A 13,526-nucleotide genomic window follows, 5' to 3' on the forward strand; every position below is an offset into this window, starting at 1 on the left:
GTCAAATTATGAAGGGTGAATATTTAAAAAAAACAAAAAAACACATGCATGTAGGGACAAAATTAGAAATGCCAATGCACAAAATGAGATTAAACTAGCTAGAGACATAAAGGGTAACAAACAAACAAGCATTCTACAAAAACATTAGAAGCAAGAGGAAGACCAATGACAATGACAGAACATGCAGAAATGGAGGAAGTGCTAAGTGCCTTTTTTGTTTTGGTTTTCACCAAAAAGGTTAGTAGGGATCGGAGGTCTAACATAGTGAATGCCAGTGAAAATGAGGTAGGATCTGAGGCTACAAGAGGGAAAGAACAAGTTAAAAATTACTTAGACAAGTTAGATGTCTTCAAGTCTGCAGAACCTGATGAAATACACCCTAGAATTCTCGAGGAGCTGACTGAGGAGATATGAGCCATTAGCAATTTTCTTCAAAAACTCATGGAAAATGGGAGAGATTCCAAAGGACTGAATGAAGGAAAATATAATGCCAATCTATAAAGGGGAATAAGGACAACCCAGGGAATTTCAGACAAGTCAGAAGTACCCAGGAAGATAGTGGAGCAAATAATCAAGCAATCAATTTGCAAACACCCAGAAGATAAGGGGTTGGACTAGATGACCTCCTGAGGTCCCTTCCAATCCTGATATTCTATGAATACGGTGGTAAGTAACAGTCAACATGGATTTGTCAAGAACAAATCATGTCAAATCAACCTAATAGCTTTCTTTGACAGGGTAATAAGCCTTGTGTGTGTAGGGTGGAAGCAGTAGATGTGGTTTATCTTTACTTTAGTAAGGCTTTTGATACTATCTCGCATGACCTTCTCATAAGCAAACTAGGGAAATATAGCCTAGAGATGGAGCTACTATAAGGTGGGTGCATAACTACTCTCTGGGAATGGTTTTCCAACCAGTTATCAGTGGTTCACAGTCAAGTTGGAAGGGCATATTGAGTGGGGTCCTCAGGGATCAGTTCTAGGTCCGGTTCTGTTCAATATCTTAATCAATGATTTAGATAATGGCATAGATAAAGTGTGTAGATAATACCAAGATGGGAGAGGTTGCGAGTGCTTTGGAGGAGAGGATTAAAATTCAAAATGACCTGAACAAACTAGAGAAATGGTCTGAAGTGAATAGGATGAAATTCAATAAGAAAAATGCAAAATACTCCACTTAGGAAGGAATAAACAATTGCATGCACACAAAATGGAAAATGCCTTGGAAGGAGTACTGTCGAAAGGGATCTGGGGATTATAATTTATAGTGAATCACAAGCTAAATATGAGTCAACAGTGTAACACTGTTGCAAAAAAAGCAAACATCCTTCTGGGATGTATCAGCAGGATAGTTGTAAAAAAGACACAAGTAATTCTTCCATTCTAATCTGTGCTGATAAGGCCTCAGCTGGAGTATTGTGTCCAGTTCTGGGCATTACATTTCAGGAAAAATGTGTCAAATTGGAGAAAGTCCAGAGAAGAGCAACAAAAATTACATATGAGGAAAGATTGGGGAAGAAATTGGGTTTGTTTAGTCTGGAGAAGAGAAGACTAAAAACAGTTTTCAAGTACATAAAGAGTTGTTACTGGGAGGAGGATGGAAAAATTGTTCTTGTTAACCTCTGAGAATAGGTCAAGAAGCAATGGATTTAAATTGCAGCAAGGAAAGTTTAGGTTGGACATTAGGAAAAACTGTCTGGGTAGTTAAGCACTAGAACAAATTGCCTGTGGAATCCCTATCATTAGAAGTTTTTAAGAACAGGTGAGACAAACACCTGTCAGGAATGGTCTAGTTATTACTTAGTCCTGCCTTGCGTGCAGGGGACTGGACTAGATGACCTACTGAAATCCCTTTCAGTCCTACATTTCTGTGATTCTTAATATAACACTTAGCCCTCTTTGGAGCCTTGTCCATTGACATACTTCCAAACAATGGATAAAGGTTTCAGTACAATACTCGGCTGGTAACTTCCATACATACTAATCTATCCAACAATCCACTATGTCCTTAGCATGTCTCCAGTCTTTCAACTGGATGTGGCATCTGTGTTATTAACTAAGACTTTGATGGCTTGTCTGGATGAGGTTGGGGTTTTACTGGTTTCAAATAAGCAGATCCTCTTGAGACCACCTGAGATGGTGCTTATTAAGATGGGCCAAAGGGAGCTCCCGCTCTTCTGCAAAAGATGCTGTAAGAGATTGGAGTAAAACTGGACTAGGACACTCATCAGTGCGTACTGTAGGCCTTTTGCTTCCCTCGCAAAAAATCTACTGACTGGGTTACACCACCTTATGCCCATCATCTTCAGTTGCCCATTCACATAGGCTATCAGAATGTTTTCCATAAAGGTGATGAACAAAAAAGTCTGGGGTTTCGTTTTTTTAAATCCCTCGTACTTTCTAGATACAGCATCAAAGTAATCCTTGTCTCCTTTATTTCCAAATAGCAATGAGATTTGGACAGCGATTACTTCTTGACTGGCCTCTACATTCTAGCTAGAAAGGAGACTGGAAATCCAATTGTTCAAGTTGATTGGCGGTAGCAGCATGCTTTATGTCAGTGGTTCTCAACCAGGGGTAGGTGTACCCTGGGGGTACGCCAAGGTCTTCCAGGAGGTATATCAACTCCTCTAGATAGTTGCCTAGTTTTACAACAGGCTACAAAAAAGCACTAGCAAAGTCAGTACAAACTAAAATTTCATAGAGACAATGACTTGTTTATACTGCTCTATATACTACACACTGAAATGTAAGTACAATATTAATATTTCAATTGATGAGACAGTAAGCAATGTTTCCGTAAGTGTGCTGTGTCACTTTTGTGTTGTTACGTCTGATTTTGTAAGCAAGTAGTTTTTAAGTGAGGTGAAACTGGGGGTACGCAAGACAAATCAGACTCTTGAAAGCAGTACAGTAGTCTGGAAAGGTTGAGTGCCACTGCTTTATGTGAACTGATTTTGCTGCATCATCTGGTGCAATAGCATTAGCTGGCCAAACAGTGTGTGCTGAAAAGTAAATAATGCTGTAGGCGTGAACATCTTCAAATAGAAGGTAAACAAGGGTTGTGTGGTTGTGGTGCTAATGCTGTGTTCACAATACTACACCAAAAGGTGCATTGGTTAGGCATGTTTTGTATTAAACGGCAGCCTTAGAAATATGTCGGTACTAATAGTCTTTGCAAAAAAGACTATATGAGAAGAAAATAGACAGAAGGGGAGGCAGTGGATGAATAAGAGACATGGTTCTGACTTACTCAACTTTACTTAGATACTTGGCTATATGGCCAAGTTTAGTGCAGCTTAGAGAATTTCCTGAAATTGTTTCAGAGATCCCAGAGAGTGAACAAAATCTTATCCCCATACAGAATTGTCCTCTACCACATACTCAAGCACTTGATATTCCTGGGAGACCATCTCTCCTCTTTGCGTTGCCGGGCACAGCTCTACATTTTGTCATGGAGTTTACGGTGTGGAAGGGGACTAGTCAGACAAGAACTCAGATATCCCTTCTCCTCTGAGTACACATTAAAGCTGCCATAATGGTTTGGTTAGAGGCGGGAGCTATCCCAGTATTTTTGTATGCATATAGTCTGGGATGAAAGGCCCTATAAGAAAGAAGTCCAAGGCACAGCTAAGAGGGCAGAAGCAGCATAGCTAGTAGCAGCTGCTATAATTATTTCCAGTATTTTATTTACATAATTACATAAAAAGTATCTGAGATTCAAATTCCCTCTTGGTCTGGCTAATAGTATGGTAATTCCCCCCACATTAATCACTCCAAGAGATAAGTAGGGCTGGGTATGTGTTGTGTTCAGTGCCAGAGACTAGAATATAGTGCCCTGTTTCCAAAAGGTACCTATTGAGTTTCCAGGTTCTAGGGGTGGGGGAGCGCAAGCCCACCCGCATCTAAAGGCCCCTCCCCCAGCCTAAAGGGAGGAGCCACTGGACGCAGGACTCAAGTCTGTTTCCAAAAGGGGCAGATGAGAGCATAGCTGGTCATGAGGGGTATTGGTAAGAGGAGTTGGGGAAGTGCTTGAGTTAGGGCTTTGGCCTTCTGAAGGTGGTCACTTGCCCTGAAAATAGTTAAGCACCAACAGTAGAGCCTAGATTTTAGAAGCCGGACCAGTCCTTACTCATAAGTCTTGCTTACGCTAGGAAAATGATCCCTCGCTGATAAATGGATGTCAGCAACAGATGCAGCTGAACTAGTGCTGAAAACTTTACCCGAAAGGGCAGATAAGAACAAACTGTGTTCGGCACCATTTCAGCCACCATGGTTAAACCCAAGTAACAGATTCAGCCACTCCTGTTGCTGATACCTGTTGTCAGCAATGGGTATTTTTCCTTGTGTAGCAAGGCTATAGTAGTACACAGACTGGAGTGCATGCCCTTTCTATGGACATGTAGAAGCATCAGGCCCACCGCTACCCTAAGCTCCAAGTGCCACAGATCCTCTCACATGCCTTAAGAATTTGCCTTCTAGAGAGGGGAGGAAGGCCAGTAATGTTAGGGGTTATCCTCCCGCTCTTCAGATCTGGCAGGGCAAGAGCCACTCTGCTTTGTTTCCTCCCAGCATGAGCACCCCTGCCAAGAGCACCCCCTCCAGGTGTGCAATGCAGTGTCAGCAATGGCCATGAGCCCAGTGCTGCTGGGGGGAGACTTGAACCCCTAACCTTTTGCAAAAGGGGGGAGAGTGGCCCAAGGAGCCACTATTGAAACAGGAAAAGGTGGGGAAAATACACTTTCACTTGCCGTTGTGTACAGCAGAGGCATGGAGTCAAGGGAAAGCCCAGGCAGCCCTGGTTTCTCCAGGCAGGGAGGCAAAGCCCCTGTCTTGCTGCTGGCCTGGGAACCCTGAGAGTGTCCCCAGCAGGGCTGGTGAGGAAGTGAGCTGGATTTCCTGCCGGATGGGATTAGGTCGTAACAGCCCTCACACGGCTCAGCAGCCCGGGACTCCAGGGGCTTGTTCCACCCCAAGTTAATACACTGCGCCCCACACAGGATGTTACTTGCAAGCAGCTCTAAAAACCCCACCACTTGGAGCGGGGGGATGGGGCCGGTGTGAGGGCCACGGCCACCCCCCATGAAGCCCGGGGACCTTGCTGTCCTTCCAGCGGGGGGACAGAGGTAGTCCCCGGCTTTGGCACGTTCCCCGGGGAGCAGGGGCTGGGCCAAGCCGGCTGGGGCCCCCGCGCCCCGCCTGCCGTGCGAGCCGAGCGCCCGCCCCGGCGTGGCGGAAGAGGGCCGGGCTCCCTTTCACTCACCGCCTCTCCGGGCGCTGCTGCGCCGCCCGGTCTGTCCTGCAGCTCGGCCCGGCTCGGCTCGGCTCGGCTCAGCCCCGCACCATGGAGGCTTTCTGCGGCTCCCGCTTTTGGGTAAGCGGCGGCGCCCCGCGGGCTGGGGCCGGGGCTCCCCCCGGCGGGAGCAGCGCCCGGGTCCCCCCCGTCAGCCAGGGGAAGGGGCACCGGCTTCCCGGCGAGCTGCCCCGGGGACAGACAGAGCCCCCCGCCGGCTCTGCGGCCCCGTCCCAGGACGTACTGACGGGGGGCTCGAGCGGGATGAACCCCCCAGATAGGGCGCTGCGGGGGGGGGCACCGCTTGGGGGTCAGGCAGCGGGGAGCGCCCCTGAAAACAGCCCCCGGGAGCAAGGAGCCCTCCGGCCCCGGGAGATGGGCTGGAGGCTCCCTCGGGCTCTGTCCCAGCGATGGAGGGGATTTGCCCTGTGCCTTGGGCTTAAAACGGGGTTTCAACCTTTTTCTTTTTTTTTCATTTGCAGACCCCTAAAGCATTTCGAATGGGGGCATAGACCCCGTTGGAAATGTTCCATATAGTCTGCGGACCCCCAGGGCTCCCTGCACCACAGGTTGAAAACTACTGGTAGAAAAGAACCCAGAAAGCCTGGGATTCTGGAGGAGAGGAGGCTCCCAGGCTGTGGGGCTGGTGTGTCTGCTCACTGCTATAGGCTGGTAGGGGTGCAGAGGGGTATAAGGAGGGGTTTAAACCCCGGTGGGCACCATAGAGCTTTTCCAGCCAGCCTCACTGAGCAGTCCCAATGAGGCTGGGGAGATTTGGTCCACTTGGGTGGCTGAGAGAGCAGGCAGCATCTCATTGGTAACCCCAGAGCATCAGCCCCCAATGAACCCACTGGGGCGGATAAGGTTGAGTGGTTGGTGCCCTGTTACGGGGTGCTCTTGATGGTGTTAGACCTGGACTGGGCTTTTCAGAGGTGCTGAGTGCCTGCAGCTCTCACTGACTTCAGCTGTAGTTGTGAGTCCTCTGAAAATCAGGCTCTGGATTCCCCCCTGCCCTTGGACAAACCGCTTAGCCTCTCTGTGCCTTAGTTTTCCTGCCTTAAAATATGGGAGTAATAAGATACCACAGAGGTGGTGTGGGAGGCTCAACTCACTCCTGTTTGCAAAATGCAGCCCAGCCTAATGATAGAGGCGTGGGTCCGTGACCTGGGGCAAGTCATTTCATTGGTTTGTGTCTCAGTTTCCCCATCTGTAAAATGATTATTAATGCGTTTAAAGCTCGTTGAGATCTGATGAGAAGGACTCCATGGAAGCTGGGTATTGTTCTTTTTTAAGATCCTGAGAAAGAAAGTGCTGTAGACATGTCCTCACTTACAGCTGTCCTGAGGCTATTGATTTCTGCAGAGTTTAAGCTTCCATTCTTTTATAAAAGTATTTCTAGCCCTTATGGTTGAGAAGATCACAGTCAATATATGCCAGCTAATGCTGTGTTGTTCTCCTGAGTCTGCAGACAGTACCTCGGGTACTGCTATTCAGAGTCCAGCCAACATCATTCAAAGGGTCAAGAACCATATCAGTTTCATGATGTTGCTGTTAGTGGAAGTTCTGAGTAGCTACAGAGGCAGGCAAGGGGGAGATGGTAGACTAGCAGAGACTTGCCCCACATGTAGCAGCTGAGTAGCACTGGGTGAGGAACATAGAAGCAAACTTTCCTTTCTTGCAGCAGCCCTCTTCCCAACAACTAGGGGGGAAACTACACATTTATCAAAGACCTAATAGCTAGAAGATAAATACAAAAGATGGAGTCCCCAAGCAGGGTTATGAAGCAACACCCTGGTGGTGTTTGTGTGGCACAGTGCTCTGAGCTTCTCACCAGGGCTTGCCCCTGGACTTTGCAGGTGTGTCACCTCACTCCCCAGTCTCATCTTTCATATCACCTCTAGCTTGCAAGGCTAGTCCTCTAGCTAGCGGGTGTCTGGGGAGCGTTGCAAACTCTGACCGTATGAAACCTGCTAGAGTATTAATTGTGGGGATGTGTTGTCATTACTGTAAGGTGTTTTGAAGTTTAAAAGCACTGTATAAATGCTAAGTGTTATTAACAAAATGTACTCTTCAGCATTTCCCCAAACTGGAGTAACAGCTGTTAATAATCCGCAGCGCTCTAGATCTCAGCAAACCCAAACATCACATGGAGCTCAATGAAGTCGCTGCGACTCAAATCAGTGTGACAGATTTGGAGCTGCTTTGTAATAATTTATGAATACTCAGTGAGGACCCGGTTATGAGGTTGTTTACTGTATGAATTATGTTGGTTTAGTTTAATAGAAGGCTGTTGAGGGAGAAACAAGCAGGAAGGACAAAGAATGGAGCAGGATTAGAGGGGGTCGAATAAATGACTTTTCGGTTTGGTGGCAGTTCCAAAAATATTTGAAAAAGTCTATTTCGGGATGGGGAGTTGAACCTGGCTGTCCCATGTCCCAGGTGAGTGCCTGAACAACTGGGCTAATGGCTAAAAGGAGAGAGACAGTAGCGACATTACGAACACTGCCTCTGCCTTCTGGTTGGTTTGTGAAAGGCCGAAAGTATTTGTATCAAATACAGGAAAAGTTTTGGGTTGACTGAAACTGCATTTTTCACCCAATAAACTATTCATCTGAAAAATTCCACTCAGCTCTGCTCAGGCTAAGCTGCTTTCCAAAAAAAATTGAGGGCTGTTACAGGACAATGGCAGATCCCTGTGCTCTGAGGTCTCTGGTTTCACCTCCTGCTGAGCCTACAAGAGTGGTTTTAACCAGAAGGGCCAAAGCCCAGGAATGCAGAAGAACAAACTAATCCTGAGACTTTAAAATGGGACATGTTCTTAAGAGAGGAGGGAGGGGTTAGGCTGAGACACAGGCACCTGCGGGGGCTCTCCGAAGAAGTTTGGCATGGAGATTACCATCAGGTAATGGTAAGAGAGACATGCACATAGACCGTTTTAAAATCTTTTTTTCTCTAAAAGCTTTGTTCCTGCTCTAAAATAGACAATACTTTGTTTTAAAGAAGGCTGTCTGGTCAGTATATTCACCGTTGGTCACGGACTCCAAAAGGGAAAAGCCACAGGTGTCAGAACCTGTTGGACCTGCTGGGTAAGCTACGTTGATGCACAAGATACTGTAGCCCGTTGTAAGCATGGGAGAATTCCAGTTTGGGAGAGGTAAAGGCACAAGGCGTAAAACCTGCAGGGTACACTCCGAGAAACCACAATGTGGAGAGAGGTATGGCTAGCCCTGGAACTTTGACAGCATGTCCATAGCTGATGTAAATACATGCTAAATGCTTTGCTGATCTGTGGCCCTAGTCTGTTATTGTAGAACAGTAAAGTATTTATTTTATTAATGTGCATACAATAGCAAGGATAAGATTTTTCAAAAATGCCCAAGGGCTTGTCTCCCTCCAGGGTGTGATTTCTAAAGTGCATTAACATGTTGCGCACTAACTGGTCCGTGTAGACCCTACTGATGCACATTAAAAGTTCCCTAGTGCACTTTAACGTAGAAATTACATTCCAGTAATGTGCATTGCTGGTCCATGTGGACATGCCCTCAGTCCTAATTTCAAAAGTGACTTGGGCATTTAGGGGCCTAACTATAGATTTGTACAGGTATTTAGGAGCCTAAAGATGCAGAGAGGTACCTTGACCCAGATTTTTAAAGGAATTCAGGCTTTGCTGTGCTCAGCATTGCAATGCTTATGTTCCATTTAAAAAAGGGATTTAGGCACTTATGAGCGACAATTCCATTTTGGCTCCTAAATGTCTAAATCCCTTTTGAAAGAGATTTAGACTCCTAAATCAGTTAGGCATTGCAATTCTGAGTGCAGCAATGACTAAATACATTTAAAAATCTGGGGCCTACTGGAATTCCCAAAAGTACCTAAGCACCTAACCTCCCCAAAATGAGTGGAACTCTTAGGTGCTTTTGAGAATCCCAGTAGGTGCCTATCTGTGCTGTTAGGCACATAAATATCTTTAAAATCTGGCCCTAAGTCACTTTGAAACTGAGATTTCTATGCTTTTGTCTGTGTTCAGTTCACTATCAAATACATCATCTGTAGCTATGGGGAATTATGTCTTGCTAGTAACAGAGAATACCTGTTCAATTAAGATTTCCACGATCTCTTACTCCTAGTGTAATCCCTTATAAACAAATACAAGTGAAAACAGTATAATACGTCTTGGCAAATATTCACCACACAGATCAAAATGTTGATTACATATAAAAGAAATATTCTCTTGTTTAACAATTCCCGAGAGGACATTGGTCCACAGCACTAAACTGTGCAATAGCAATATTTGTTAACAAAATAGTGCGGGGGGGGGGGGGCTGCAATATTTACATGTAAAATGTACCCGCAGTGATGTCTGTCTGTCAGATTTCTATTTTGTTTGGTTGGCACACATCTTTGAAGATTATGGCCCTGATCCTTGGTTGTGCTGCTGTTGCTTTATTCTGAACCTTAGCACACAGTGCCATAACGCCAGTGTGATCAGCCATGCAGAGATCATCCAGTGGTGCAAAGTTCCTTTGACACATCTCCTCTGGGCAGCAAGAGGGGTTATGGTCAGGGATCCCATAGCATAAGCTAGAGCAGTCTTCCAGTTGCTCTTACGTACACTGGGGGAGTGGACTGGTGCACAGCCAGATCCAGATTGGGGGGTATGCATATGTGATTCAAAGCCATCATTGCTCTTTTCCTTGAGTTGTGTGCTCATTTAGATCTAGCATGTCCAGGTTAGCAGAAATCATGCGGTAACAATGTTGGGTAAGATTTTCAAAAGCATCTAAGGTCTTTAGAAGTTCAAGTCCCATTCACTAAGAGTAGAGTTCTCAAAAGCACCTAAATGACGTAGGTGCCCAATTCTCATTGAAAGCCAGTGGGATTTAGGTGCCTCAATCCCCTGAGTGCTTTTGAAAATTTCACTCTAGATCCCTGAGGTGCTTCTGAAAATCTCCCTCGGTGTTTTTACACTTCTGTTACAACCGTTTCCTTATCTGTCTTTCTGAATTTCAGTGAAAACAATCATGGGTTATTTATTTTTTTAAATAAAATTCAATAAAAGCAATTAGAAGTTTAAAAGTGATCCTCTGTTTCTCCCCAGTCCAAATGGTAGAACGTTCTAAGTATTCATTTTAAAACACATCCCAAATGTAACAACATAAACATGTTTGAATACAGCTGTTCATTTCTGCCTTTTGGCTGGCGTGTGGATAGTTTGGATAAGAATGCTTTTTAACTGAATAAATGTAGCTGTCTTGAATTTATCACAGAGCTTACTAGAGTTCTCTTCTTTGTTTATGGTGGTGGATAAACCAATACCACAGCACTGTATATTCCTAAAGGATGTAATAGAATCACTATTTTTTAATTCTATGTCCCTTTAAAACCTCAGCCCCTCCCCTCCTGCCCTCAGCTTGCCAGAAGCCCCACATATCCTGCATGCTTCCTGTGAAACTCCTTGCAGGGGGCTAGATTATAAGATCATGGTCAAGGGACCTTTTTTTCCTGAATTTTAAAATCAGGAGGATCCATTATGATCAACTAGTCTGACCTGCGCAACATAGACTAAGAATTTCATCCAGTAATTCTTGCATCAAGGCCAACAATTTGTTGAGCTACAGTACATCTTTTAGACCGGGGATGGCAAACTTTTTGGCCTGAGGGCCACATCTGGGTGGGGAGATTGCATGAGGGCCATGAATGTAGGGCTGGGGCAAAGGGTTGGGATGTGGGAGGGAGTGCAGGGTGTGGGAGGAGTGCAGTGAGCAGGAAGGGGCTCAGGTTGAGGGGTTGGGTGCAGGAGGGGTGTGGGGTGTGGCAGAGGGCTCAGGGAAGGAGGTTGGGGTGCAGGAGGGGTTTGGGGTATGGGCCTAGCGCCACTTACCTCGAGTGACTCTGGGGTGGCAGCAGCACGCAGTGGAGATAAGGCAGGCTCCCTGCCTGCCCTGGCCCCACGTCATGCCACTCCCAGATGTGGCCAGCATGTCCGGCAGTGACTCCTGGGGGTGGGGTGGGGCAGGCAGCTCCGCTGCATGCTGCCCTCGCCTATGGGTACCACCCCCAAAGCTCCCATTGGCCATGGTTCCCCATTCCTGGCCAATGGCAGCTGCGGGGGGCAGTGCCTGCAGGCGAGGGCACCGCGTGGAGCCCTCTGCCTCCCCTCCCCCCAGAGGCCACAGGGACATGGTGTCGGCCACTTCTGGGAGCGGTGCAGGGCCAGGACAGGCAGGGAGCCTGTTGTAGCCCCGCTGCACCATGGGACTGGCAATCCCGCAGGCCAGATTGAAAGCCCTGACGGGCCGGATCTGGCCCGCTGGCCGTAGATGCCCTCCCCTGTTTTAGACAGACTTCCAGTCTTGATTTAAGGACTTCTCGTGGTGGAGAATCCACAACATCCCTTGATAAGCTGTTCCTGTGGTTAATTAGCCTCACTGTTAAGACCTTGTGTTCATGTGATTTTTTTTTTGTACCGTACTTGAGCCTCTTATCTTCACTGGGGCCTCGGATTGCTTCTGTAATACAAATACATCATAATCAATCCCTATCTCTGTTCAGTGTGTCTGCCCAGGCAAGGATGGTCTTTATATTTGTGGCGTTTGTATTGCACCAATGGCATTGTCTATTGTAAGGAAATTATAGTAGTGTGGTGCTTTAATGGCTGGCAGTGTTTTCCAGGTCAGCAGGAGTTGCATACAACTAACTGAGAGCAGAACTTGGCTCAGTGCTCTTATGAGTGACACTTAAATCTTTCCAAAGAGTAAGGAACATGCGGAGGACAGTTCGCTGGTGACTTAACTTGCATTCTTTGACACAGCAGATCATGTAAACAGTTCCTTTTTGTGCTTTGTCCAGAGAGGTTGTGGTTTCTGTTCTTCGTGCTATTTCAAATGCATCATATATCACAATTTTAGAAGGAGGAAGTGAAGGACAAAAATTGTGCTGTGCATACAAAATAATAATTTAAATACTTTGGTTTCAGACACAGCAGTATACGAACATGAGTAAGTATTATTATTATTAACCTCATTTTATGAATGGAGAAACTGAGGCACAGAGAGATTGTGACTTACCCCAGGACACACAAGTCAATGGCAGCGTTAAGAAGAAAATCCAGAGCTGCTGGCTTTCAGTCACCTGCTCTGACCGCTAGCCATATAGCCCTCAAATCACTAACACAAATATATTGTGCGTTTATGTATGAGGACAGTATTTCTAAAAACAGTAATTTAAATGAATCCAAAGCTCCAGTGTTTTAAGGATGTAAGATCTATTTAATCTGACAATTAGGAGCTAATGTTAATACCTGCTTCTTTGCAAAGCACCAGTGCTTAATTCTCAGAGTGCCACACACTTCTCTACGCCAAAGACTGCATCTGCAGGGAAAGGAGAGAAGGGGATGAGTGCTCATCTTCCTTCATAGCATAGTGAACTATGTCTTTAAAGCTCAGTTCTTATCTCAGCTATATGATACTGGCCACAAATTGCCTCCTATTTTATTGCATCATATATCATCTACCATGTCTGTGCACAGTCAAACAGGAAATTAAGCAATATGTGACCCATGTACTCGAGAGAAGTAGACCATAATGTTGATGCAATTGTTACTTCGCTGGATCTGTCAGCCCCTCCAGTAAAGCATTCGAGAATATATTTACGGGGATGATCCTGCACTGGGCAAGAAGGATGGGCATGATGACCTGTTGATTACCTTATTGGCGTCAGCATGACCTAGTGGATGGAGACCCGAGTTTTATTCTTGGCTGTGTGACTGGCCTACTGGATGACCTTGGACAAGTCACTTCACCTCTCTGTTCCTCAGTTTCCCCATCTACAAAATTGAAATAATGATACAGACCTCCGTTGTAAAGCACTTTGAGATCTACTGATAACAAGCACTATATAAGAACCAGGTGGTGGTATTATTTATCCCTAATTTCTATGATGTGTGTATTGACAGAAGACCTTCTGGTGCTCAAAGAGAACAGGAGCAAAGTCCTGTCTCTTTCTCTGGGAGAGGGCGAATGCCAACAATTCTTTTGAGCTAGAAATTATTTGCTCTTTCATTGGAACCTGACACAAACTGTACAAGGAATGAGAGAAAGTAGATGACTCCTGGCTCTGCTTCGAGGACACGCTGGTGTTTCAGCTAGTGCAGAACATGTGAGCCCTGTTGTGTTAGTGGCGCAAGCTGGGACGGGCATGTTACACTGAGGCTTCAGCCTATAACTGTAGATTTT

General features: G+C 45.9%; 1 protein-coding gene across 3 annotated transcripts in view; it reads left to right on the top strand.

The window, feature by feature from the left end:
* ABCC3 (ATP binding cassette subfamily C member 3) overlaps nucleotides 1-13,526 on the top strand; it is a 101,418-nt gene that overhangs the window by 14,272 nt on the left and 73,620 nt on the right. Inside the window, exon 1 of one of the 3 annotated variants that reach the window (XM_039501171.1) lies at nucleotides 5,047-5,373. The exons of the other annotated variants lie outside the window; for them this stretch is intronic. Within the exon in view, the coding sequence (XP_039357105.1) occupies nucleotides 5,344-5,373 (30 nt within the window). The 5' untranslated portion in view covers nucleotides 5,047-5,343. Of the gene's footprint in view, nucleotides 1-5,046; nucleotides 5,374-13,526 lie in introns of those variants that run through there. 3 annotated transcript variants of the gene reach the window in all.

The sequence above is a fragment of the Mauremys reevesii genome, linkage group 15, assembly GCF_016161935.1.
Source record: "Mauremys reevesii isolate NIE-2019 linkage group 15, ASM1616193v1, whole genome shotgun sequence".
Taxonomy (NCBI): Eukaryota; Metazoa; Chordata; order Testudines; family Geoemydidae; genus Mauremys; species Mauremys reevesii.